The sequence below is a fragment of the Artibeus jamaicensis genome, unplaced genomic scaffold (genome assembly GCF_021234435.1).
Source record: "Artibeus jamaicensis isolate MK-2021 breed Jamaican fruit bat unplaced genomic scaffold, CSHL_Jam_final contig_233, whole genome shotgun sequence".
Lineage (NCBI taxonomy): Eukaryota > Metazoa > Chordata > Mammalia > Chiroptera > Phyllostomidae > Artibeus > Artibeus jamaicensis.
In genome coordinates this window covers 1,691,073-1,715,415 of record NW_026521486.1, presented here as the reverse complement: position 1 = coordinate 1,715,415, position 24,343 = coordinate 1,691,073, and the positions used below count along the sequence as shown (strand labels likewise).

The following is a 24,343-nucleotide window of genomic DNA, read 5'->3' as shown; positions in this document are numbered from 1 at the left end:
TGTGGTGGGCCTCTGTGAACCCCGATCTCTCTCTCCTGGCCCGTGCTCTGCGGGGACCACAGCCCTCTGCCTCCCAGCGCCTCCGAGAGACTGCCCTGCACTCGTCCGTCCTGCAACCCTGGCCGGCGGGTGCCCCGCTGGGCCCAGGGCCGCCTTCCCCGCCTGCCTGCCCCGCCTGCCTGCCCCGGGAGGGGCCGCCTCACCCCACATCCTGTTGCCCGGGCTCAGGCAGACTTTGCCGCTGTCCGAGAACACGGGGTCTACAGTTTGCACCGTGTTTACCAGAGTCAGACGAGGCCAGCACTGCTGCCAGCGTCCCCAGTCACATCCTCAGGGAGGTCTGTGTCCCCTCCCCTGTACTTTGGCAGCTGTTGCCATGTGGGACAGGAAGGGTCAGGCAGTGCTGATGGGCACTGGCTGCCCCGGACCTGCAGGGTGGTCAGGGAGGGAGTGTGTCTCCCACCTTTGTCCCGGTGCTGGGCCCAGGGCCTCGATTGGGGCTTTTTGAGGTGAGTGGTGGGTGGCTGTCCCTCCACCTTCCCTCCAGGCCGCCCGGCACGCGAGGCCAACCCCTCCTTTTAAGTCGGGCAAGCGTGTCTTTCACGATCGACTGCTTAGCTGTGCATTTGAAACTCGTTAAGTGTCTTGTTCTTGCTGAGTCACCGGGAGAGCCCTGTGCAGCCTCCCGGTTTGGCCAGTCACGCCAGGGACGGGCTGGGCTCGGTCTCACTCCCGAGGTGGCCACTGTTCCGATCAGGTCAGGGAGGCAGTGCGCCTGCTCCCCCCAAAGGGACCCCAGGGTCACAGCGGGGTTTCCCTCCCCAGAGTGGAACGGGTGGTTGCATCTGTGGGGACCAGCCGACGGCTGTCACACACCGTGGGCCACGCAGCCGTCTCGGCCGTCCCGAACCCCGCGCTGCTAGGACGTGGCGGTGGCGGTGGCATGGGGGCGCCGGCTTCCTGCCTGCCGCTGGTTCTTCCACACACAGAGACCGGCCCGCTGTGTGGAGCCGTGAGGTCTTGGCGATAAAAAGGGCCTATTATGACCTATTTATAAAGCCTTTCGGAATCACTTACACGAGTATTGTCCTAAATTCTGTGTAATTAGAAGATGTAAACCCTGTTCTGTGATTATTTTTGTTCGCCAACATAACCTGAATTAGAGCTCTCTCGGTGTAGGTGTGTAAGAAGGAAGCCACGCTAAGAAAAACTCGAAAGGAGCCAAGTCCTATCCACCAAACGGCGCCGGCGAGGTGCCTGTGGGCTGCGGGCCACACTGACCCGGTGATGGGCAGGCCCTCGGCCCTCACCAGCGTCAGGGGCGAGCCTGTGGGGGTGGTTAAGGCTCCCGGGCGCTGACTGAGGCCGGGGAGCAGCAGCCTGCCCAGCCCCCCACCCCCAACCCCCGGCACCTGGTGGCAGGTGAGCCTGGTGCTCCAGCCGAGGCGCACGCATGGACGCCCTCAGGTGAGGAGGGCAGGGTCCCTCTGCTCAGCCGTGTTCCTCCCATGCCTGTTAACCGTGCCGTGGGCAGGGTGGGCGTGGAGCCGAGTTCGCACGGCAGCGCCTGTGGGTTGCAGGGGCTGGAAGGGGGCGACTCCTTCAGCCTGTGTTCAAGTCGTGGCCGCCAGCGCCGGCCACGCGGGGCCTAGCCTGTGCGCTTCCTTGCTGTCAGCTGAGCGGGCCCCTCCTGCTTAGGCCTCCAGCAGCCGGTGGGGGCAGCGTCCCGGGGCCTCTCTCCCGGGTGACTCTGCACCGTGGTGTGATCGCGGCTTCACCCACCTGCTCAGAGGCGTGTCCCCCCCCCCATCCCCAATGTGTGAGAGAGGGACTGGTGGACGTGGGCCGGGTGGGCGGCAGAGACCGACAGGGACATTCTGGGCCAGGGCAGGTCCGAGAGCAGACAGACAGGTGTGCTCTGGGACGAGCGGACGCTCAGGAGCGACCAGCAGTGGCCAGAGGAGCAGTGAGGAGGCTCCGCTCCCTCAGAGGCCCTGGGTGGGGGGGGCACCTGGGTGGGGGGCCCCAGGGAGGGCGGGTGTTCCCGCCAGTTTCAGGTGTAGAAGTGACCCCACCGAGGTCTGTGCAGGAGATGCGGCTGGGACCAGCCTGGTCCTGGGCAAGGAGTGTCTCCCAGGAACTGAAGGGGAAGGTCGAGCCCCCCCGAAATTGGGGGCTGGGAGGGGCAGCTGTGCGGCAAAGCATCGAGGGGAGGCGGTTCAGTGCCCTCCACAAGGGGTCTGCAGACCAGGCCTGGATCAACCTGCCCCTGGCCCAGGGGCGGGGGGTGCTGGTTTCCAGGGCCCCTGGGGCGTGAAGAGACAGCAGGTGCCCCGGGTGGTGCTGGGGAGCCAACCAGAGATGGGGCTTCTTGAACCATCCAGGAGACGGTTGCCCGGAGGGAGTGTCCTGGGCTGTGACTCTGCCCTCGGTGAGGAGTTTCCCGGCCCCGGAGACCCCCATCTTGTGGCCCCTGTGGCCAGCTGTGCTTCTGGGAGAGGGAGGTGAGGCCCGACGTACTGGGCCTGGTGGGGGCACCCGGGCCCCCGCCTGGAAAATGGGCTGTCGGTGGTGGGCCCTTGGCCAGGGTGGGCCCGGGTCCAGCTGTGGGGGCTGCTCTTCCCGCCCCAGCATGCCCGGCCCTGTGCCGTCCCCAGGGGAGCAGCTGCTCTGGCTGACGGTCCCCCAAGTCACCAAGGGTCCCCTTGTCAGGGGCCGAGGTGTGAGTTCACAGGGAAGCCCCGAGCCCAGGGTGCACGGTCAGACGCCGCCCGCCCTGCAGGTGCCGGGCCCTCCAGACACTTTTCCCCTGGCCCCCTGGCTTTGGCCGGGCAGCCGAGGGGCAGCTGTCAGGGAGGAGGACAAGCTGGTGAGAGGGGGCACCGCCCGCCGTCCCGGCTGAGAGGGCTGACTGGCCCCACGGGGACAGTGCTGGGAGCACTGAGTGTCGGCCCGGTGCCCAAGGGGCTGGGGCAGGGTGTGGGGGCCTGCGAGTGAACAGATGCCCGGGCTCGGGCGTTCGCCCAGCTAAACCTTGTGGCTGAGGCCGGAGCCTCCCCGGCGGGGGGTCTGCTCAGGCGGCCGAGGGCGGGCAGCCTTTCTGGCAGGGTCACGGGCCCTGTGTGGCCACTGAAGGGCGCACCTGGGGCCTCCTGAGGCCCGGGGATGTCATGTGCCTGGCAGAGGCTGCGGACTGCCTGCCCCTCTCTGGAAGCAGCTACAGGATTCTGTTTACTTTAGAATCCGGGGGGAGTCCCCCAGGGCCGCAGTCTGGCCATCGCGGGGCCTTTTCCATGTCCCCGAAGCCTTGGGCTGGGACCTGCGGCTGCTGTCCACTCTGCTGCCCCCTCTAGGTCAGGGAGGAGGCTGCCGTTCTGTCTGCCAACCTGTCTGTCTGGTTAAACCGGGTCCCACACCTGCTTTGGGTCCTGCCCTCCCCGGAAGCCACTGCCAGACCTCAGGCGGCTGGGTCGGGTGGCAGCTGCCACAGCTTCACAGAACGAGGCGCTGGGGCCGGAGCAGGGCTGCCCGGCGGCTGGGGCAGGGGCGCGTGTCAGGGGCCAGCCTTCTTTCCGCCGTGTGCGGGGATCCTGGCCGAGGGCCACGCACCGCGAGGCCACGTTAGAGAGTTTCTCCTGCTCTGTGTTGAGTTCTCCTCCGGAGAGGAGGAGCCGAGGCCTGGAGCATGTAAGCTGAGTGTGCAAGGAGGTGATGGTGCGGCGTCGGGATCTTGGACCTGGAGGTGCCCCGCTGAGTGATGTCCCTCTCACGCTGCAGGTGACTCCAGGCGGGGTGTGAGTCAGGACTCGAAGGGGGCCTCTCCGGTCCCAGGCTGTTCTGGGAGCAGGCTTGTGGGCAGTGTGGGCTCCGACCCATCTGTGTGGCGGGGCGGGGCGTGCTCTGGGCGCTTTGGGCTCTTAGGTCACTAGGGCTGGGCAGCAGTGACTTTTTTTGGCTGAAGTTTGCTGAAAACTCTAGTAAGGTGTCAGGTCCAGGACTGGGCAGCTGGAGCCTGAAGATTCTGAGGGTGGAGGGTGTGGGACACCAGATGCCCCCCACCTCCCAGCAGCGGCTCCCCAGTGCTTCTCCATGGAGGGGGTGCTGATGCTGATTCTGGGCCCTCCGGGGTCCCACTGGGGGCAGGAGTCTGTTTGGAGGGCCAGCCTCGGCTGTGGGGCAGGAGCCGCTCCCCGCCAAGGGCAGGAGGAACTGATTCTGGAGCCAGGAGCTGCCCTCCTAGTGGGGCCTTGGCCAAGTGGGCCTGGGGGGGCGGGCAGCGTGGGACGGCACCTTGGTCCACGGTACCAGCCGTTCCGGGCCCAGGCGGGCAGAGGAGCGATGGAGCCCAGACTTGGTGCGGGGAGGTGAGCACCTGATGGGCACCGGCTCCCACCAGTGGGCTGCCTCACTGGGCGGCCCAGCGGGAGGTCCAGGGCCCATGGTGCCCAGTCCTTTGCAGCCCCTGGTGTCGGTCAGTGTGGTGGTCCCTCGGGACTGATGCTGAGAGCCTGGGAACGAAGCCAACTGTGACGTGGGGTCAGGTCGGGCCATGGCGTAGCTGAGAGGACGCACACAGGAGGTCGATTCTGGGGACCGGGGACTAGATGGCCCTGTGCAGCTGCCCTGGGGGCGGTGGGGGCCGTGGGTGCCGGCAGCTTCAGCGTTATCTCCTCGCGCGTGTTTGGGATGTTAATATTTCTGAGAGCTAACGTCACCTGGTGGCACTTCCCATGTCGGCCCCGATCCCTGTGGGACACGGAGGTGAAACCCTTCCTCGCTGGCCCCCGGGGCCTCAGTGTCCCCCCTTCCAGCTGCCGCGCGCACACACAGCGCCGTCTCTTGATGACCGGTGCAGGGAAGAGGCCTCTGCAGGGACGGCCTCCGCAGACGCCCAGGTGTGCGTGTCTCCCTCCCCGCTGCCCCACCAGAGACGGGTGCGCGGGGCCCGCCCCTTACAGATGCCGCATCAGGGGCCCGCAGGGGGGGGTCTGCCGTCGCCCAGTTGGTCTTCCCAGAGCACCTGTTCTGAAACTGGGTTGTTTCACCCCGATGTCTTCAGGCCAGCGATGCCTATGGCCTCCCAAGACGGTGGCCGACCTGTCACCGATCCCCACAGGGCCGCCGGCTTGTCCCTGTTGCTTTTGTTCCCAGGCAGGCTCTCTGAGTGGCAGCACCTGTCGGCTCCAGGCTCCCGTGGGCCCGTTACCCAAAAGGCCTGTGTTCGCTGAGCTTCCTGTGAGGCGGGACGTGTGGCTGGCCACCTTCGCTGGATGCGCCCTCGTGCACACAGGAGGCGGGGCTGAGGGGTGCGGGCGCCCGTGCCCAAGTGTGGGCCTTGTCGTGGGTAGAGAGACTCCTGGTGCACTGGGTGCCAGGGAGGGCTTCCTGGAGGCGGAGACATCTGCAACCCGTGAAAGGTCCTCAGGGCCGAAGGCAGGGAGGGGTTTGTAAACAGACTGGCGGTTTGCTTGGCGGGAGGCTGTGGGGCTGATGGTGAGGAGGAAGGGTGGGCTTGCAGGCGCCTTCCCTGGCCCGAACGAGCCCCCCCGGGGGAGGTTCAGGAGAGGGGAGGGTGCACTTGGGGCGTACCGGTGTGCAGGCTTAGCGTGGCACACGTGAGAGGCCGGCAGGTGAGGGTGGGGAGATGCTAGGGCTGCTGGCCCAGCCCCTCCCTCCGGGTTGGCCGCACCCTTTCCAGCCCCGTAACCGTGGGGACCCTGGGGCCGCCCCTCCACCCGCCTCCTTCGTCCATCCGAGTGAGGGCGGGCCAGGGCGGGCCGCGCCCGTGTGCACGAGGGCTCCCCGGCTGCCCCGTGTGCCAGATAAGTGGGCCAGTGAGGGGAAGGGGTGGGGGAGGGCTCCCCCACCTGGCGCCTCAGGCCGTGTCTGTGCGGGCAGCTCCCAGCTGGGGCTGCGCTGGCCTGGGGCGACTGGGGACGTGGGCTAAATGCCCGGGCCCGCCCCGTGCTGCTCGCCAGAGCCACTGGGATGGGCCTCGGTTCTTAGGCTCTCTGGTCTGGGAGCCCCTGCGTTAGGGGTCCCCGAGAGCCTCAGTGTGGCATGCTCACTGCTCCTTGCTGTCAGAATTTAAATGTATTAATACGCCCCTGACCGCCAACTGGTAACCCATTACATGCGTGCACCGTAGCGTGTTTCTGTTTTTTTAAACAACACTTACATCTCCCGCCCCGCCCGCCCCCACGAGAAGCACTCCTCTGCAAAGCGGGCGCTGGCTGTGTGTGGCCGTGGGCCGGTGTGATTGTGGGCAGCTGGGGCCCTTGCGTCTGCAGCCCCCGGGGGCGTCCCGGAGCCAGCGTGGAAGAGCGGAGGGCGTCTGGGGCTGGTATGTAGTTTGGATGCTGGGGGGCCCCAAGGGTTCCTGGTTCCACGTCGGGAGAGAGTTCCCTGCAGCGGAGGATGGAGGTTGTTTTCAGTTTTGTCTTGTTTTTAATCTGAATCCTTTTATTTTAAAATTTAATTTTTAAACTTAGTTTACTGTGTAATAGGCAACATACTCAGGGTCCAGGACGCAGAGGGGTTGATGCGTGTGGTGGTCCCCCAGCACCCCCCCCCCCCGTACTCTCTGGTAGCTGGTGGCAGCCCACACCGGGGGCGCGAGCTCCCTCCCCTGCCAGCCTGCACCCCGAGCTGGGGCACGGTCTCGCCCGCTCCTGCCTGTCCCCCTGTCTGTCTCTGGTTCCTTCAGGCAGGAGTGCCGTCCTCTACAGAGGACCCCGGGGAAGGCTGGCTCCTCGGGACTGTCAGCCCACCAGGTGGCTGCCACAGTCTAGGTCGGGGGCTTCCCTGGCCCATCTCTGTCTGCCCTCCTTTTCGGAGTTCAGGTCCGTGGTTGCCCTGCACCCCAGCAGGAGCTGGGAGACAGCACACAGGAGACCTGTCCCCACACCCGGAGCTGGCCGGGGCTGGGGCAAAGGGGACTTGGAAGCTTTGGGTTTTTTATTATTATTATTATTATTATTATTATTATTATTATTATTATTATTATTATTATCTTTTGACTAGACAGGAGTTTTATAGCAGAGGCTGAAATCGAGGGCCCAGCCCCTCTGCCGCCAGGCCCCGCCCTGGGCTCCACTCTCCTCTCCCAGCTGGACAGATAGCTCTCGCTGGCCCACGTGAGTGCCCAGGGCAGGGTCTGTGCTGCCCGGCTGGGCGCATTAGAAAAGGCGGGCGCAGGAAGGACAGGTGTTCTGGGGGCACGAAGAATCCTCTCCCCTGGGGGCTGTTTAAGGCGGCAGGTTCTTTCAGGTGCACCTGGCCAGGCAGCGTGCTGGGTGGAGAACAAGGACGGCACGTGAGGGGGCGTGGAGGGTTGGAACGCCCGTGCGGGGGGGGGGGGGGTGCAGGCCCGGAGGGGGGTGGCTGCTGCTGGAGGGGGGTCTGGGCCCCCGCCTTTGTGTGGTCTTCTCACTGTGCTGCTGGTCCGTCGCCGGGGAGCAGGGGTCCCGCCCTGAGACTGAGGGGTGCCGGGTCCGAGGGCCTGGGCGGGCGGGGGAGGTTGGGAAGGGGGAGAAGCACTTTTCAGAACCATTCTCCTTGCAGCCGGCCCCTCTGCCTCGGGTGGGTTACGGGCACTGTGGGAGAGCCCCTGGCACACGCCCAGGTGGACAGAGACAGGTGGGCCTTCTTCCCATGGTCCTTCGGACCCCGCAGAGCACAAGAGTGCCCTTGGCCTCACCCTTTCTTAAAGGACTGGATGGGGGTGAGGCCCACATATGCTCAGGGGTGCTCCGGCCCCTGGCGGGGGGCCCAGGTGCTTACAGAGGGCCCAGGGCCCCCTGGCCCGCCCGCCCTGTCCCAGCCAGTGGGTGGTCAGCTCCTACAGGCGTTTGAGAGCCTTGTCCTGCTAGGTGTCTATCACTGTGAGACCTGGGCCAGGACTGAGTTGGCCTCGGCCGCTGGTTTTGTAAATAGTGCTTTTTTGGCCCCTAGCCACACCGGTTTCCGGTTTCACGGCTCCAGCAGAGCTGAAAAGTGGTGACAGAGACCGAGGCTGCCAAGCCCTGGACCTCACGACCTGGCCCTTCGCAGGGCCAGTTCTCTCAGCCCCGCGAGCCGCACCCCGGGCTTTTGGCGGCTGCAGCCGTTCGTGCCCAAGGGCATTTGGAGAACGGCCTGTCCTCCAACAGCGGCCAGCGGTGCCCCTTTTTGCCTTAGCACTCGGGCTGGAGCCGCAGCAGGACGACTGAGCAGCGCTGGGACCTGGAGGGCTGGGGCCTGTTGCTGAAAGCCATGCAGGGAGGAGGAGGTGACGGCTCTTGGCTTGTTCGCTTGTGTGACAGAGGGCTGTCCGCCCACTGGCTGTGACGCTGGAGGGGTTCCTGCTGACTTTGTTCTGTCTGAGCAAACATCCGTTTGGCGTTCACCAGGCTTCCCACTCCGAGTCCTCGGCAGAGGGGCCCCTGAGCTGCCACGAAGAGGGATGGACGCATTACTAGAGGCCTGTGTCCGGGAGGTGGGTGGCCGGGCTGCCTGGGGTTGAGACAGGCAGAGGCTCAGGAGTCCAGTGACACTGGCTTATGTTCCTGCCTCCCCAGACTCAGTCCCTCTGTCTGGCGGTTGGCTTCAGGGCGCTGTACTCTCAGTGGCCGTGGCTGGGACAGGTGATGCCTGGGGTGGGGACAGGAGGGGTTGCCTGAGATCCGGGGCCCGTGTCAGCTTTGGAGTACAGGGAAGCGGGGGGGCAGTGAACACAGCGTCTGCAGGGCCCGTCCACCCACTGTCCCCTGCTGTGCCACCCTGGGACCCCAGATTTGGGTCCCTCCCAGTTGAAGCTGGCAATGCCTGGGGTTCTCGGGGTGTGCGGGAGCCTCTGACCCTCGCTTCCCTCACTCGTCAGCGCCCCAGAGATAGGACGATGGTGACGCCTACGGAGAGGCTTCGCGGTGCACTGAAGGAGACGCTCGTTAACCCCGGTGTTCCGAGTGCTCTCACCGTGGCCCCCGCTGGTGGGCCGCCCCTGCCCCGCCCCTGGGACAACCCGGGGGGGGGGGCCTCAGGAGGCCCTGGGTAGGGAGGGGGCTGGAGAAACCGGCCTGGGAAGGTGGTGGGACGTACCCCAGGTCACCCTGCCGGGGCCTACGGGGTCCGGCCTCAGGCTGCCGCTGACCCGAGTCGCGTCCTGTGTGGGGCGGGAGGGGCAGCTCATGGGTGGAGCTCGGTGCCCAGCCTGCCGCTCCTCGTGGGCTGTCCACACACAGAGGCAGTCAGCATGGTTAGACCACCCGGACCGGCGAGCCCCCCCCCCCCCCCACTGTGGTGGTGGTGTGTGGCGGATGGTAGGGCGGGGCTGGGGGGAGGTGCAGTGTGGCCGGGCAGGCAGCAGGTGCTGACCCAGAGGGTGGAAGGAGGCGGTGGCTGCCCCGTGGGTGGGGACGGGACCAGCCCAGGCAGGGTCCCAGAGGCCAGGGAGCTCCTGAAACCTCCTGTGGGGACCCACAGGGGCTGGGACGGCGATGAGCAGGGCAGGGTGGCGGTTGGGGCCTGCCTCCTTGCCGCTGGCCTTAGGGTTGGAGGGGTGGCCCCAGTCTGGGTGCTGGGGTGTGGCAGCCCCTCGAGCACACCCCCGTCCACCCGCCTGGCACCGGTGAGCGCAGCCGTCTGGGGCCTGCCTCCCTGGGGCCTTGGGTCCTCTCAGAGACCTCTGCACTCTGACCTCTGCCCCCTGAGCAGGGTCAGGAGGAGGGTGAGTGAGGGCACTGGCATTATGGAGCCCACTCCCTGCACGGCCTTGGCTGCTCGGCCGGGGGGCCAGGTGCGCTACTGGTGCTGGCTCATCCCCGGCTGCAGGGGCCTTTGTTCTCAGGGCCTCAGGGCCTCTGGGAGCTGGTGGTCGGGGACGGCGCAAGTGTGCGCACTTGGGGTTAGACAAGTCCTGTGGAAAACAGATGTACTCCGTACCCGGAGTCCCTCGTTTCTGAAGGTTTTGGTGTGTTTTACCAGGAGGTTTGAGCCCCAGGAGTCTGCCTCTGTGTGTCACCCAGTGACTGGGGCCTCGGGCATGACTTCCAACCCGGCCAGACGTCACTCTGGTGGCCACAGGTGTCTCCACCACGGAAACTGGCAGATGTGACCCATGGGGGTCTCACTTCTGGTTCCGTTGGTGGCCTGGGCTTCAGACGGGGACGGCGGAGACCAGGCGTGCAGATCAGGTCTGCGGTTGCTGCTCGGGACGGCCCAGAGAGCGGGGGGCGTTCTGCCTCCAGCTGACACGCCAACTCCAGCAGGGGCATTTGTCTGGCGCGTGCTCTCCCTGGCCGCTGTCATCGAGTCTTGTCAACGTAAACAGCATGGGGCCAGAGGCAGACCCGTCGGGGGCGGTGGTGTGGTTGTCATGGGGGAGAGGCGCCCACAGGGCGGGGAAGCCCCCTGGGAGCGCCCGCTGGCTGGATGGAGTTTACAGGCCAGACCGCGGTTGTCCTGTGACTATTCATGAGCGTGTGCTGTGCCTCTTTGCGCCAGTGACGTTTATAAGAAGTGTGTGAGGCCCAGGTGCGTAGGTCCCCTGAGGGGCCGGTGTCTGCATGCTTGGGAGCTCTCCGGGCCTTTAGCGGAACCCCAGGTCACTGAGGAGGGGCCGGCGGCCCCAACAGGCCCCGCCCAACACTCCCTTGGGGCACTGTCCTGGCGTCCCTGGCCCCAGGCGGGTCCCCGAGTGGCGTTCTCTCTGCAGAGTCTACCTTCCCGTCACAGTGCAGAGATGCAGAGCGTTACACGGGGCACGTCCTCTGAGCTTGGCCCGTGAGTCCCCGAGGACGCGTCCCCGAGGGGAAACCCTCAGGCCTCCTGCTGGAGGAGTGCCCAGGTGGCTGTAGCCTTGGAATTAATTTCCCCGGCGCTCACAAGCCCGGGGGCCACAGGCTCCGGCAGGGCTGGTGGGGAGGTCCGTGCGCCCTGCCCGGGAGAGCTTTCCCATCGCGGCTCTTGGGCACTCCGGGCGCACCCTTCCCCCCGGAACCGGGGTGGCCAGCGGGCTTGTGCCAGCCTGGCATCCACACCCCCTCAGGGGCCTGTGTCCTAACAGGATGGGCGCAGGCTCTAAGCGAGGGGCCAGCCCCGTTGGAAGTCCCAGGCGACATGTGAGATGGGATCTGGGGGGGACTTGGAGGAGAGGCACTGGGCAGGAGACATTGGGAACCGGGGTTGCCGGACCCCACGGCAGGGCTGGCTGGAGCCCGGGGCAGGGACGCCCCCGGGTGGGCATCTCATCCGAATGCCCCAGGGTCTGGTTTCTTGCTGGGTGGAGAAGGGGCTCTGGGGGGCACTGTGGCCACCGGGGCTGGCCTGGCGGGGGGTGGGCCTGGCTGTGGAGGGGCCGTGCGATTGAGCCTGGGGTTCCGGGCCAAGCCCGGCGAGTCGGGCTGCGGGTGGGACCTGCGACCCGCAGGGTGAGCCTGGGAGCCCTGGGGGTGTGGGTGGAGCCGGCAGCACCTGGGGCTGACCGCAGTGTTGGGTCCCGCCCGCAGGAGCCGGGCTGATGGTGGCGGCTCTCAGGCCTCAAGTTTGGGGACACCCGAGGGTCGTCAGGTGAGAGGCAGGGACTGGGCCTGTGGGTCTCAGGCTCCCAGACCGGTCCCGGGAGGCCCTCAGCATAGGGCTCCTCGTGGCTGCCCGTGATCTGTGTGTTCTGGGGTCCTGGGGAGCCACTGGCAGGGGCGCTGCGGGGTGCTACTTCGGGCTGGTTCTCGGTCAATGCCCCCTCCCAGGCCCTCCCTACTGCCGAGTTTTGCACTCCCCGGGGTGGGGTCATCTTCCCTGAGGACGGAGGCCTGGCCGATGGCGGGCGGCTGGGACCGGCTGCTGGGGGGCGGGGCGGGGAGGCCCTCGGTCCTCACTCAAGTGACCCCCCAGGGGCAGGGTGCTTCCTGTGGTCAGTGGGCGAGCCCCAGGCCCTGGGGGTGCGGCTGGGCTTGTGGGGCAGCAGCCGGGGGCTGGGGGAGCAGCGCGTGCCGTGTCTCCAGAGAAGACGTCTGGGATGTCACAGACCCCGGAGACTGGGAACCACTTATTGTAAAACCCTGGGCCAGAAAGAGGAGTAAAGTCCTTTGTGGTTTTCCCAGTCCACTGGTTCCCCAGACGCTGCTGCCTCTGTGCGTCCAGAGCTGCTCGGCGGGGCTCCAGAGCGGAAGCAGCTCTTTGTGTCTCCGGCCAGTTCTGCTGGACTCAGTCCTGCGAGCAGAGGGCCTGGAGCCTGGCGGGCCCTGCACCAGGCGTCCACTCGGCGGGCGGTCTCAGGTTCCCTGCAGAACACCGTGCCCTCTGAGCAGGGGTCTGGTGGAGCCTCAGCTGGCGAGCGCTCTCCAGCGGCTGTGTGGGCACGGGGCAGCCGGTCCCCTCGAGGGGTGGGTGTGTGGGGAGCTGTCCGGGGGTGCTGGTGGGGGTGCACTAGGGCTAGTTCCTGGGGCAGCCTCCGAGGAGGTGGGTTTCCTCCCGTGGGTCTGGGGAGGGGCCTTGTTGGGGGGGGCACAGGGCAGCAGCGACCAGAAGACAGGTGCAGGTAATGCCCGCTGAGGTGGCCCCCACGGACACTGGCCCCGAGGGAAAAGCCCCTCTCTGGGTCACGCCTGGTGTGTGGGAGCCAGCCCTCCTCGCCTGCTGCGAGGACGTCCGTCCTGTCTTCACCTGGAAGTTGGGGGTGCGCTGTGTTGCGAGGCATCCCCAAAATCAAGAGTCGCCGGCCCTGACTTGGAGACGGGGACTTGCGCGTAGTTCAGAGGAGTCATCCTGGGGGTGCTGCGTGGGGGCTGCCCAGCAGCTTGGACCCACCCTGTGGGTGCTGGGGGGTCTGGTCCTCATTGGGCAGCGACCTGCGTTGGGGGGGGTCAGGGGGAGCTGGGCGGCTGGGATGGAGCCAGCCCCCGGAGCCCCCGGAGCCCCCGGAGCCCCCAGAGCCCCTCGCTCGGGCAGGCCGCCTGTTCCGGCCGAGGTGGGCTGCTGTGAGCAGGCGGCAGGAGGGGCTGGGGCGGCCTGGTGCCTGGAGGGACGTGGCCCGCCGGGTAGCCCAGTGCGCAGGGACCCGGTGCCGACCCTGAGGCTGGGCGCGTGGTGCCTTCTGATGGTGGCAGGCCCGGACACTGGGCGCTTTGTCCCCGCTCCCCTGCGGCCACCTCATCTGCTTGCAGGAGCTGGATTGAGGAGGAGGGCGGCCTCAGCCTCTGGGAGCGAGCCCTGCGGGGAGCGAGCTCTGCCCGGGAGGGACAAGCCTGGACGCTGTCCTCCGGCTGCGGGCGGCCAGGGCCCGGCTCCGGGGTCTGCCTGACGCCGGCTGACAGGGAGCCAAAGCGAAGGGACGCGGGTTTTCCACGGCTGCACGTCCCCTCCCTTGTGTATTCTGATTTCTTCTGAGGGGCAGTGGGAAGGCCCCCCAGGACTTCGGGGGGAGGAGCCTGAGGAACCACCGTCAGCCTGCGGCCCTCGCACAGGGTCCTGAGTCCCCTTCAGGCGTTTCAGAGCCTGTCTGCTGTCACAGTGACCGTGGGGCAGCAGCGTAGGTAACTGCCTTCCTCAGTCACCGGGACGCGAGTCCAGCGCCCAGCCCTGGCCCTGGGAGGGGGTGATTCCCAGCGCTGCTGCCCTCTCGCAGAGGGAGCGAGCCGGGCCCCGCCTGTTGCCCCCAGGGCCCATCTGCACGGGCGAATTCTGGGGGGGGCGGCATCTGTGTTCGTGGCCGCTCCCTCCACCGTGGGGCCGCCTTTCGTTGCCTTTCGTTTCCTTGCCTGGGGCTCCTCTCACGGGGGGCAGCCTCTGCTCCAGGAGTTCGCCTGTCTGTGTCCCGGGCCACAGCGACCGTCACCAGCTCAGTGCGTCCCGTGGCAGAGGCTGTGTCCCTTCCTGCGCCCACTCTCGCCGCCCCAGCCCTGGCGTCGCTGCCTGGCCTTCAACGGACTTTCTCGTTCGTCCGTTTGACTGTGGGGCCTCCTGGACTCTCTGCTTGTCTCCTCAGTCTCCTAAGGAGACGGTCACCGCACCGTGAGGGACTTGATAAGCACTGAGTTCTCTCTGCTCCTTTTTTTTTTTTAAAGTTTACTTAACCTTTTAGTCTATCTGGAGTTTGCTGCTGCTTTACGCATATATTTTCCAGATGGCTGGCCACACGTCCCCGCCCCTGAGTCCAGGGACGTCACCACCCCCACCTCTCACACCAGGGTCCCGCATGGCGCTGCGCTCCCTGCGCTCTCCCGAGGCCCAGGGGGGCACTGGGTTTCCTGTGGCTTTGGCACCAGGGCTGCGTCGGCCACCCTGGAGTGTCCCCAGGGAGAGCTGAGACACACCTGTCCCCGGAGCGCCTGCCCGCAGCCCCTGCCCTGACTCTCGCATGCCTCCTTTGTCCCCGCAGACCGGAGCCACCGCTGGTGCCTTCTGTTCTGTGTGGGGCCCTTGCCAGGGGCAGGGACGCCAAGGGGAGCCAGGCCCCTGGAGGGCGGGGCAGGCGGTTCCCCTCCCCGCCCCCCACCGATCCACAACCCTTGGGGAGCCCCGTGTGCCAACGGTCGGAAACAGGAAGCGCTTCTCCCCGCCGCCCTGGTTCTTCGCGACATACCCAAGCCGGGCGCTGAGGGCCAGTTCACAGGCTCCATCCTGCTCCCCCACTTCCTGCCTCGTGTGGAAATAACCGTTGTTTACCGGGCCCCGGCCCAGCATCAGCCCGCAGGCGCGCCCGTCATCTGGAAACTCTCGGGCACTTCAGCCCTGCTGGGTCGTCCCCACGTCATACGTGGGGGCTGAGGCTCAGAAAGCTGGTCAGCAGCGGAGCAGGCTCCCGGCCTGTGTGTCCAGAACCTGCCTCTGCAGGGCCTCCTGGAGACACCGGGGGCCCGGGTGCCTGTGAGGTCCGGCCTGCGGCCCCAGGCGCCGCATTGTGTGGCCCTGCTTTGGGCTTGAGTGCGGTTGGCGGGACGCGCAGAGGAAGGGCCACTCACACACCTCCCCTGGGGATTTGGGGGGTTGTCTGGGTTTTCCTGGCTGGGTTGGGGCAGAGAGGGGGGCACTGGGCGCCAGGTGGAGCGACAGCCCCCACAGGGACACAGACACGGGGGCACGTGTCTGTCCCAGGCGGCTCGCGGAGCCCCAGCCCCGTTCTTGCCGCTGGTCAGGGGGACCTGTGAGGACGTCAGCCCCTCAGTCTGTTGCCATGTTCCTCCCCCGCCCTGTCCCGGGACCCCAGCGGCTGGGACCCCAGGCTGGCCCGTTGGTCTGCTGGGAAGGCCCTGTGGACACAGCAGGCTCCTTCTGCCCTGTGTGGGGCACAGTAGGCTGGCTGCTGTGCGCAGCAGTGGCAGAAAGTGGGGGGAGCGTGGGGCGGGAGCCCCGGAACGGGCTGCCCCCCGAGGGCAGGGCTGTGCCCACGTGGCGGAGACCCGCTGACCGTGCCCCCCCCTTCTCTCACAGGGAGTCTGACCACAATGTCAAGGTGAAGCAGAGGGGCTCCGTCCTGAACATGCTGAGGAGGCTGGACAGGATCAGGTTCAGAGGTCACAAGAGAGACGACTTCCTCGACCTGGCAGAGTCTCCCAACGCCTCGGACACCGAGTGTGGGGATGACGTCCCCCTGAAGGCGCCTCGGGCCTCGCCCCGGGACAGCGAGGAGCTGAGGGACCCTGTGAGTGCACACTCGGGCCTCCTTGGACCAGAGCGCCCCCACCCCCACCACTGCTTGGTCTGGGACCCCAGAGCCCTTGCAGTGGGGTCCCCCAGCCCCAGGGAACAGGCTGAGTGTGGACCCAGGCAGACGTGTCCTGCCCGGATGGTCAGAGACAAGCTGGGCTTGCTCCCTGCCCTGCCCCCGCCGACGCCCCGCCCTCCGCCCCTGGTGGGGCTGGCCCTGGACCCTGGGTAAACTGCCTTTCCTGCACTGAGGGTGGTCCAGCAGCTGCATTTCCTTCCCAGTTGGTTTCCCGGGTGGTTGGCAAGCTTCTCATGCAGCAGAGATGCTGGCCCCTGGGAGCCCCTGGCGTGGGGGAGGGGGAAGGAGATGGACAGGGTGCTGTCTGGAGGCTGCTGGCTGTGGCCTGCTGCCAGCAGCCCTTGGTGTGTGCCCCTGACCCTCAGCAGTGGGTGGGCCCTTGTTGGCCCGCGTGGTGACAGTGGTCCCTGTGGGCCTGTCGGTGGGGACCTCGTCACTGGGGCAGCACACGTCTGTGGTGGCTTGTTGAGGCTCTGTGGCCCCCACCTGACCAGGCACCGGAGGGCCCAGCCTTCCAGAGGGTCTGCGTTTTGTCATGGGGGCAGACTCTGGCTGTCGTGGGAGGTGTGGTCCCTGGCCTCGTCCCCCATGGGCACACCTGCCTAGTCCCCCCACTGCCAGTGAAGACCCCAGAGCCACCTCAGGCCGCTTGTGGGTGGCCTCCCGGTGTGAACACCAAATCTAGTGGCCAGGTCACTTCCCCTCCGAGTGCCTGAGCCAGGCTTTCTTAGCCGGTGGGGGCTGGCCTTCCCCGGCTCCTGGGATCACTAGTGCTCTGCCGGAGACCAGCCTGTGCGCTTTCTCCCGGCAGGACGAATAATCGACCAGTACTGCCTCCTGGGAGCCGGCCGCTCCCCTGGGTCGCCCAGGCCTGGGCCCTGCTTGCCGCGTCCCGGGCGCAGAGGCGGCACAGGCTTGGCTGGTGAGGAGAGCAGGGTCTGCTCTGTGTGGCTGGTGCCAGCCTAGGGCGCTGGGGCCGTGGCCCTCGGGTGTGCTTAGGGCCGAGGGCGGGCCTCTCAGGAGCAAGGATGCCCCCCTGTGGTGCCCAGCTGTGTGAGTGTGAGCGTGTGCGTGTGCGCACGCCATGGAACCTACACAGAGGCTACAATCGGGCCGTTCTGGTTCCCTGCTCAGTCTGCCCGTCCGTCTGTCCATCAGGGCCGGTGGCGGCTCCCAGCTGTAGGAACTGTCTCGGGGGGAACCCAGAACCTGGCCCCCACGGGCGTGTGTGACTGAGTGCGGGGTCGGGTGACAGCCTGGGGTCGTGTCCCCATGGGCCAGGGAGCTGAGGGCCAGTGACGTAGCCTGGCAGCCCACCTGTCCCAGGGCTCTGGGGGTCTCAGCGCCCTCCTAAGCACACGAGGCAGACCAGGGTGGGCACACGGGCTCTGTGCGCCAGGCCCCCTCGCTTTCCTCTCGATCCTCTCGGGCTCTTTTTCCAGGGTGGGGGTGGCTGGGCCTAGGACCCCACGGGGTGGGGGGTGTGCCCTTGCTCCAGTCAGCACCGCGCCCACTGGGGGACACTGCTGCCAGCATCTGTCTGTCCTGTGAGCCACAGTGGGGCTCGAGTCACCCCACTGGCTGCTGGGCGTGCATGTCGGGGACCCTGGCGAGTGTCCCGGGTGGCCCTGGTGCAGGCGACCTCTAGCTTTGCGGTTTTCCTGACCTGGGGGTGGGGGCGCCGGCGCTCACCCTGGGCGGGTCAGTGCACCCGGCTTTCGCTGCGAGGCGGTCGCCTGTCCCCGCAGGCGTTCAGCCTCTTTTTTTTAATTTCGCGTCACGTTGTGGCGAAGTGTGTGCAACACACCTGCTGTGACCGGCGTCGGGCGTGCAGCCTTGTGGTGTGGCTGCCGTCTGGGCTGCCGAGGTGGGGGGCGGGCAAGGAGGCCAGGCTGGCCAGCGGGAGGGGGTCTGCCCGCCTCCCCCCCACCCCGGGTCTGCCCTCGGGGGCCCCTGGCCCAGGACTCGGAGCCTCTGAGCGGTGGGAGGTCAGTGCCTGGCCCCGGTGGCCCAGGCAGAGGGTCTCCCAGCCTTTGGGTTCCCAGGGCCTGCTCCACTGGGCGGACCGGGCCCTCGCTGCCTGTCCCCTTCCACCCCCCCACCCCCGGCCTGGAGGGCTCGTGGAGACCGGGCCTGGGGAGTCAGCCACCCCGTCGCCTGGCGGGCACGTGGTGCTGCTCCTCGCCCACTGCGCAGTGACGTGTGGTGGGGTGGCCACAGACCTGTCCCTTGTGCAGCCCGGTGGCCCTGGGTGTGTCCCTTTCCCCCCTGTGTGCAGGGCGTGAGGTGGCCCCCGCGCCACCCCTGGTCGAGGGGGACACCAGGCGGTGGCTGCAGTGAGCCCTCTGCAGGGGGACGAGGGCTCTGTTGGGGCCCACTGACCCGGGGAGTGCGCCCGCTCCGCTCCTGCAGCCTGGCAGTGGGAACGGCTGCCCACCTCCGCGGGCGCCCTCCCCGGACTCCCAGGTGTGGGAGCCAGGGCTCCTGGGGCAGGACTCACCCTCCCGGGAGGGCGCCCCACCCTCCCAGGAGGGCGCCCCACCACTGGCCTGCGCTGAACTTGGTGGTCTCCTGCCCTCTGCGGCCTGAGGGCGAGGTCGGGGCCCTCGTTCAGGTTTCCTTTAAACTGGAGCGTTCTCGGGGCTCCGGGAACCTCCGCATTGTCCGAGACTCCCTTCCACCGGCCAGCGCAGCTGAGGTGCACGGGCGGGGGCTTTAACTGAGGCCGACCGCACACTGGCCTGGTCTGTGGGGGTGTGGCAGGTGGGGGCTCTGGGCCCAGCACCTCCAGGCGTGGGGTCCTCGGGGCCCCTTGGGGACGAGGGGTGGACGCAGGACGCTAGCTCTCCACGCTTCCCTTCCAGGCCGGCCCGGGAACCCTCATCATGGCTGCAGGCGTCCAGGACTTTAACCGGACGGAGTTCGATCGACTGAATGAGATCAAAGGTCACCTGGAAATCGCCTTACTGGAGAAACACTTCTTACGTGAGTGCCCTCGGGGAGGGAGCCGGTCACAACAGCGTCCTTGGGCTCTCGGGGACAGATGTGGCCCCTCTGCTGGTTTGCTGGGTGGAGACGTCCACGCCCTCGGGGCAGGAAGGAAACCGCGTTATTTCGGTGGATCTGGTGCGCCGAGTTCCCAGCAGTCAGCGCGGGGCTCGCCGAGCTGCACAAGGACCAGACTCGTGCTTGCTCTGCTCTGTCTGGTTTGCGCGTTCAGTTGGGAGGGACAGTGGGGGACATGACCGCGCGCTCCTGCTGCGGTTTGGGGGGCGCTGATGGCAGGGGTCCCTCGTGGGGGGCCTGCAGGTCCCTCACAGAGAGTGTCCCATCCTGGGTGTTTCCTCTGATCGCTCACTGCCCCTCTGACCCTCTGCTGGAGTGGTGAGGAAGCTGAGGCTTGGAGTAAGTGCAGTGACCCCGAGGTGGTGCCCTGACCCAGGCCGGCGGGCCCAGTGCCCACGCACGGGCAGTTGTCCCCCTGCCGGCCCGAGGCCGTGGCGGTGTGCCGGGGAGCGTGGGGGAGGGGAGCAGCCCAGCCCCGTGCCTGTCACACCCGAACTGTGCGGACAGCACCAGGCCCCGTGGGGTCCCCCTTCCCCGTCCCCACGGAGTTTCTCCCTCCGTCCCGCATCTCCCTGGGGCTTCAGGCACCCAGTGTCGTCGTGTCTGAGCGACAGCCCGGAGGGTCCTCGCTGGCAGGTGGAGGCAGGAGGCGGTGGGGTGCCCGGCCTCCTGCTCCTGGGAAGTGGGCCATGTGGCTGTTGCCGCGTTTCTGCACGTCGTCCGCCCCCAGGGGCTGCCGCCGCCTCCTGCCTGCAAACCCCCTTTGCTGGTCAGCACTCCCCCCAGTGGGTGAGTGGGTGTGTGCTCATGTGCGCGCGGGCAGGTGTGCAGCTGGCCCCCAGGCAGCCTCGGTCTCCCCACGCTCCCGAGGTCGGTGCTGAGCTGGCTGGGGGAGTGGCCCAGCTGGGTCTGCCTGGGAGGCCCCCCGACAGGTGCCTGTGACCTTGGCTGGCGCCGAGCTCTGCAGGGAGACGTGTGAGCTCCCAGGGCAGGCCGTCCAGCCGGCTGCTCGGCCAGTGCGGGCGGGGCCGCCTGTGGAGCTGGAACCAACCCCTCTGAGCCAGGCAAGGATCCGCCGCGTCAGCAGCTGGGACCTCGGGAACTAGGCTTTTGTGGGTCAAGTGGCCGGAAATCGGTCGTATCATGAGTCCTGACGAGCCCGAGGAACCAGGCGCTCTCCATGAAAGGGGGGCGGTCTAACACAGGGCAGGGGTTGGCAGGGGGTGGGCAGTGTCCTTCTGAAGGGCAGGACGGCAGGACCCACGGAAACGCCGGCCTGGGGCTGAGGGGGCCCCGCAGAGGAGAGGCGGCCCCAGCCGCAGGGCAGCATCGCTGTGTCCTGGGACCCGCCCTCTGGGTCTGTGCTGTACGCTGGGTCGAGGCGTGTGTCCCGTCCCGGGGCCCTGGTGTCGTCAGAGCTGGGCCTTCGGCGCGGACGGCCTCGGGTGGCGAGGAGGGGCCTTCCTTTTCGGTGAGGGGGGTTTTGGAGACACGCACAGAGTGGGCAGTGTCGTCCCCACCACAGCCCCGCCCCGGGCGTCCCCCCTGCCCCTGTCCTCCCGTCTATACACATCGTAGCAGCAGCTCCGCGAAGACGAGAGCCGCAAGTCTCACGGCACAACCGCAAAGTCGGTTTCCTCTGAGGCTGCCACACACCCCAGCACAGGCTCGAGGTTCCCCGGTCGCCTCGTCCGTCGCCCTTTTTCCACAGCCCCCTCCCCCGCGTGTGACGCGAGGTGTGTCTCTCCAGACCCCCGCTGCTTCTCTCCTGCTCCTTGTGGAGGGGCCAGGCCTCCGTTGCGGGGTCTCCACTCCGGTCACCGCTCAGGTCACCGCTCAGGGTGTCCTGGGACTCGGCAGGGGACCTGTCGTGTCCAGTCCCTCAGGGCAGACAGGCGGGGAGGGGGTGACCCCAGCCCCGTCCTCAGCCCTCAGGGCTTCGCTCCAGCACCTCCTGGGAGGCAGCCCCCACCCCTCTGCCTGCCGCTTTCCCTCCCTGTCCCAGCCGACCCTCGGCTGCGCTGGGGCAGGGGAAGCCCGTGCAGGAAGGGCAGGGTGCGAGCTTGGACGCTTCCCTTTATTTTCCAGTTTTCAAAGCAGTGACATCATTCTCCGCTAGGGTTTGCGTTGTGGTGAGACTGTGGACTTGAGCATCGCGGTGCCTCAGTCCCCGGGCTTGCTGCCTCCTGGGTGCTCAGCCACACCCTCCCCTCCCCCCCACCTCCTGGCCGCCGCAGGCCCCCGAGGGTGACACCTTGCTTTCTGGTGTGTGAAGACCTCCCGGGCTTCTCGGAGCATTTCCAGCCCACCCTGGAATTACCGTATTTTGCTGTTTATAATGCACACTTTTTTGCCCAAATTTTCGAGGGAAAAATAAGCATGTGCCTTATATAGGGGTAGTACTACTTCTGTATCTATGTGAGTGCTTTTAATGCTTTTGTTTGTGCTTGTGTGTTTAAACTGTAACCGTAGAAAGCAGTAACGATGTCCATGTGCAAAGTCATGCCCCGGAATATGATAATCAGTTTTGTTCCTAAATAACTAAATGAATTGATTAAAACGAAAGATTTTTTTTCCTGAAAGTTTGGGCCAGAACCATGGGTGTGTATTATACATGGCAAAGTACGGTGAGCACTTCTCCCTGTTTCCGTGGGTGGGAAGTGGGTACGGGCAGACCCCCTTGTTTTTAATCCGTCCCTCCACTCGAGAACACTCGGGCTGCTGAGGACACCTGGCCATCGTGAGCAGAGCCGCTGTGAGCACAGCTGTGCAAACACCTCCCCGGGGCCCTGCGCACAGACTGTGACCAAGGTCCGCGGTGACCCCGTCTGGCTCCTCCCATTTCTCTTTTGTGTGGCCAGGTGCTGGTTCCCGGGGAGGGACGGCGGCCAGCACCCTGGCGGCGATAGCTCACTTGGCAGCCTCGGGGGGGCGCTCAGCACCGGGGGGGGGGGTTAGAGGGGTGCATTTCCTGTGCTGTGCCTGCCGGGGCATCCCTCCAGGGCTGTGACGTCACTCAGAGGTCACCTGTAAAGTCTCTTCCCACAGAGTCTAGTTCCTTTGTGTCCCTCTCACAACCCACTCGCAGTCTCAGACCCCGGGAGCGCTGCCGAGACCCCTGTGGTTTCCCACCCGCCTCTTCCCCGAAGGTCAGCACTCTGCCGCCTGCGGCTGCGCCTCCCTCCCAGCCACGCGTCCCCCCTTCTGTCTGTGTTCCCTGTCTCCAGCCGCTTGGTGGCCGTCTCAGACGGGACGGCAGGGTGGCCTCGAGCCCCGGACACCTGTGTGTGTGTCTCACCCAAACCCAGCAGGCCGTCACAGCCCCCACGGGTACCTCACGGGCCCGCAGCCTCCCCGGAGACCTGTCCTCACTTCTCTGCGTGCCCCAGAGACGTCCTTCATGGTAGAGGGGAGTCGGGTCACGTGCCACGCTCGTCCTGCCTCCCTGTCACCTGCAGCCGTGGGCGGGGCTGTGTCTGAGATTCGTGCCCACGCTCTGCCCGCCCGTCCCTGCCGCCGTGGTCAGTGCCCTCCTGCCACGCAGCCGTCTGTGGCGCTTCCTCTCAGAAGAACAGGCTGCTTCTTGCACAGAAGGAAATGGCCAGGTGCACAGCGGCGCTTCGGTGATTAAATATTGAAGGGAACAGATGTCCCTTCTGTGAGAAAGTGGCACAGGGCAGTGAGGAGTTGAGCGCGTGCCGGCTCGTGACTGGAGGCAGGACCCTGAGCCCGTTAAAGCAGCGCATGAATCAATGAGAAGCACCACCGCACACTTTGTAGCCCCGAGTCCCGCACAGCCTCACGCCGCGCCGGCCCATCTTGCTGGCAGGGGTGCGTTCGCCACCGACCACCCGAGGGAGCAGCCCAGCGAGGGCCTCCGGCCTTGTGAGCTGTGCGCGTCACCCGCCCCACAGTGGAGCTGGGTCCCGGGAGCTGGGTCACCGGGGTGGGGTGGGAGTGCTCCCAGGGCTTTGGGGGTGCGTGGGCTTCCTGGGGGCCGGGTCGCAGGGAGACCCCTTCCCGTGTGTGCATTCCATGTCGCCTGACCAGGAAGGCCTGTGGAGTCCTCCCCGGACAGGCTGGAGGCTGCCCACGGGGGCTGCATGTCCTGGGGTCTTCAGCCCTCGGGCCAGGGACTGCCACCATCTCTGGGCCACGACGCCCACCTGCTCATGGCTGGAGCCAGGTGGGGCCCGGTGGACGCAGCCGGGGGGGGGCGGCGGTGACGGTTCCTGGAGAGCCTGGCTCGGGAGAAGGGCCCCTGAGCTCCCAGGGCTCCCGGGAGGCCCCTTCCTGCCCTGCCCCACATCTGTCCACGTGGCTGCCCTGCGGGGCTTCGCGGGGAAGCTGGTCGGGGCCGCAGGTGGGCCTTCTGGATGCCCGGACTTCCCAGGAGGCCCTGCAGGGGAGGTTCTGGACTGGTCTGCTGGGGCCAGAGTCTGGGCGGCTGGAGGGCAGCCCGCGGCTGCAAGTGTCCCGAGAGGCGCCGTGGTGTTCGAGGCCCTCAGGGACGGGCTGGGTGTGGGGCGGTCAGGTCCCTCTGGACCCTCCCCTTTGGGCCTGGAGATGCCCCTCCGGGGCATCTGGGTTTTGTGTGTGTGTGTGAAAAACTCTACTCATGAGTATTGGTTGTGCCGGGAGGATGAACCCCTGTGCCCGGGGCACCACCGTGCTCCCTGAGCCGTTTCTACCCTTTCTCGGGGGCAGTCGGTGGGGGGCGGGGGAGGCGGATGAGGGCCATGGGGCTGGGGGCTGTGTCACGCAGAGTCCACACGGAAACCGTGAAAGTGGCCCCTGAGAAAATCAGGTGCCCGGCCCGCTGGTCCTCCCAGACCGCATCTCCTGCCCAGTGAGGACGCTCCTCCCTCGTTCATGGTTTCGGATGGACGCCCGGTCCCAGCTCGTTGTCCGGGGCAGATCTTGGGGCACAGAGGCCGACGGTGCCTGGCAGCCATGGCTCCTGCCTGCTGACCCTCCTGTTCCTTCAGTGCACGGTTGGGAGGGGAGGCCCCTGCCGTCCCGGGTGAGGGAGCAGCCAGAGGCAGCTGGACATGCCTGCCCCTGAGTGGGGTTTTCATGGCTCCGTGTCCAGGCCCTGCCGTGTCTGGTGGCTGCCCGGACCATGGCAGCCTCAGGTTCCGTGGGGGATGTCTTCGACAGAGGCCTGTGACTTCTCTCTCAGCTCCACCCTGTGTCCCGCCCGCCGAGCGGCTGCTGGGCTCCCGGCTGAGAAAGGCGGGCTGAGCCCCACCCCCGGGTGGCCCTCCCTGGCCCCCACGCATGCCGTGCGGAGAGGGGCTGCCAGGCCAGCGCACCCTCCCCGTCCCCTCCTGCTGAAACTCGGCCTTTGTGTACCAGGCTGTCTGGAGCATGGGGTGGGGGGCTGGCATTCCAGCTCCACAGGGGACCCCTCTTCGCCCACATCGTGCCCCTTGTACAGAGCTGGGCCTCTGGGAGGAGCCGGGGAAGCAGTGGCCACCTCACCTGAGAGTCCCCATGGCCTGGGTGCAGGGCCAGGCAGCTGCGGGTGCCAGTGGGTGGGCGGGCAGATCGGTGGGCAGACAGACTTGTTGC

General features: G+C 66.9%; 2 protein-coding genes across 6 annotated transcripts in view; both read left to right on the top strand.

Moving 5' to 3' along the window:
* GRAMD4 (GRAM domain containing 4) overlaps positions 1 to 24,343 on the top strand; it is a 52,687-nt gene that overhangs the window by 8,600 nt on the left and 19,744 nt on the right. For 2 of the 4 annotated variants that reach the window (XM_053661412.1, XM_053661411.1), the window contains 2 exons: positions 15,409 to 15,619; positions 18,568 to 18,688. In XM_053661412.1, the coding sequence (XP_053517387.1) occupies positions 15,409 to 15,619; positions 18,568 to 18,688 (332 nt within the window). Of the gene's footprint in view, positions 1 to 3,704; positions 3,778 to 8,246; positions 8,270 to 15,408; positions 15,620 to 18,567; positions 18,689 to 24,343 lie in introns of those variants that run through there. The other 2 variants (XM_053661413.1, XM_037160236.2) reach the window with 2 other exon arrangements.
* LOC128626796 (uncharacterized) lies at positions 18,716 to 22,683 on the top strand. 2 transcript variants are annotated; one of them, XM_053661415.1, is made up of 3 exons: positions 18,716 to 21,580; positions 21,818 to 21,918; positions 22,081 to 22,683. In XM_053661415.1, the coding sequence occupies exon 1, from the start codon at positions 19,950 to 19,952 to the stop codon at positions 20,886 to 20,888; it is 939 nt and encodes a 312-aa protein (XP_053517390.1). In that variant the 5' UTR covers positions 18,716 to 19,949; the 3' UTR covers positions 20,889 to 21,580; positions 21,818 to 21,918; positions 22,081 to 22,683. The 2 variants fall into 2 exon arrangements, with proteins under 2 accessions (XP_053517390.1, XP_053517389.1); XM_053661414.1 differs by having other exon boundaries at positions 21,818 to 22,683.

Excerpts from the sequence above, each read along its gene's own strand:
- LOC128626796 (XM_053661415.1), top strand. The coding sequence starts at position 19,950 with ATGAAAGGGGGGCGGTCTAACACAGGGCAGGGGTTGGCAGGGGGTGGG.